Below are 1,496 nucleotides of genomic sequence, written 5' to 3'. Positions count from 1 at the left end.
AACCAGTCCTCAAAAACGCGCAGACAAAACGAATTTAAACTAGATATAAATACGTTTTAACAAAACTGGTTTAATAGGTAAATTTAATGTGTATGACTGAGCAGCAGTTCTTATTTATCAGTACATAAATCAGAACATGTCTCACCGTTTAAACGAACGTGATGTAACAATGAAGCTTTAAATTCCCACGCACACACCGTAACTTTAATGTAGCATTAGCCTGGTCTTGTGTTTTGGTGCGTGTGTGCGCGCTGTGTGTGTGTGCTCGCGCCGTGTTTGTGAGGCAGCGAGTTGCGTGCGAAGAGCTCGACATGTCATTCAGAGGAATCCGCCACCTGAAACGCGAGGAAGTCCAGGCGACTCAATTGGTTATAAAGAATCAGGCAACATCTGCAGCGGGCAGACAGCAAAGCGCGGGGGTCTGCCTTTATTCTACTCTATTTTCTTTTATTCCATTCTCCTCTCACTGGATAATAAAAACACCGCCGGAGCATCTTTGACACGTTTGACTTGAATGTGACTCAGCAGCCAACTCTAGGCTGGATTTAATCCGCAGATATTCTGGGTAAGAAATGTTTTTATTCATTTTAGTTTGATTCTATCAGCTGATAGGAGGCACACTGCTTGGATTGGTGCATCTTAATGAGAGAGTTGAAGTTAAATGAGCTGTGGGAGGTGTTTTTATAAGTTTGTGTCTGACTCCCTGCAGCAGCGCACCTGTTGGCTCCAAGGAGACCATGATCCCTCCAGGAGACTGCATGTATGCTGGCAGGAAGAGGAGGAAACCCATCCAGAAACAGTTAAGGAGTTCTGTTTGATTCTGTGTGTTTGACCCAAAACACCTGAAGGACTTATTAAATCTTACTGTCAGAGCAGTTCCAGGTCAAAATGATCAATAAATCAAGATGTTTTTGGTTGTATTTTTACCAGCCGTGCATGTTTTTGTGTGTTTTAAGGTTTATTTTTTATCTGCTCAGTTAATGTCATGAAAAGTCGGTTATATAAGATATTAAAGAGGGAAGTGGAATATATAAAAAAGGCCTGCAGCATTTATAAAGTTTTCATGATTTGCTTCTGCCTTCCACATCAAACTGCAACGCTGAAATAAACAGTGACTCATTTCATTTAAAATCACATCCAAATAAAAACAGTGGTGATAATTTGCCCGCTGTCACTTTTCTATTTAACGCTGATTGTTTTCATGTGGAAAACTTTAATTTCTGTGCCTATAAATGGTATTTYAGAATAAAATAATTTAGATCTGTTTGTGTATTTTGAGCGTAAATTCCCAGAAGCTGAGAGGAGCTGGTTAAACTGACAGGCTAAATTAAAACCTAATAAAACCCGAGTGTTTTCAGATCCCAGCGCCCTGCAGGACGCCACTCCTGACTCTGATGGCAGCAGGTTGGAAGTCAAACGGAGCGAACACATATTTTAATTAAATGTAAAGGACTCATGCTGGGCTCTGCAGTGATAAAAAATATGTTTTTTTAAGA

General features: G+C 40.3%; 1 protein-coding gene across 1 annotated transcript in view; it reads left to right on the top strand.

The window, feature by feature from the left end:
• Window positions 1-377: 377 nt before the first annotated feature.
• Window positions 378-1,496, top strand: part of ahrra (aryl-hydrocarbon receptor repressor a) — a gene marked incomplete at its 5' end in the record, with an annotated part of 57,796 nt that continues 56,677 nt past the window's right edge. Inside the window, 1 exon segment of the mRNA XM_014030095.1 lies at window positions 378-799. Within this exon segment, the coding sequence (XP_013885549.1) occupies window positions 738-799 (62 nt within the window).

Source organism: Austrofundulus limnaeus, unplaced genomic scaffold, assembly GCF_001266775.1.
Source record: "Austrofundulus limnaeus strain Quisiro unplaced genomic scaffold, Austrofundulus_limnaeus-1.0 Scaffold998, whole genome shotgun sequence".
In the NCBI taxonomy this organism is placed as follows: Eukaryota; Metazoa; Chordata; class Actinopteri; order Cyprinodontiformes; family Rivulidae; genus Austrofundulus; species Austrofundulus limnaeus.
Note: the sequence above shows the minus strand (reverse complement) of the source record. Positions and strands in the feature narration are given on the sequence as shown.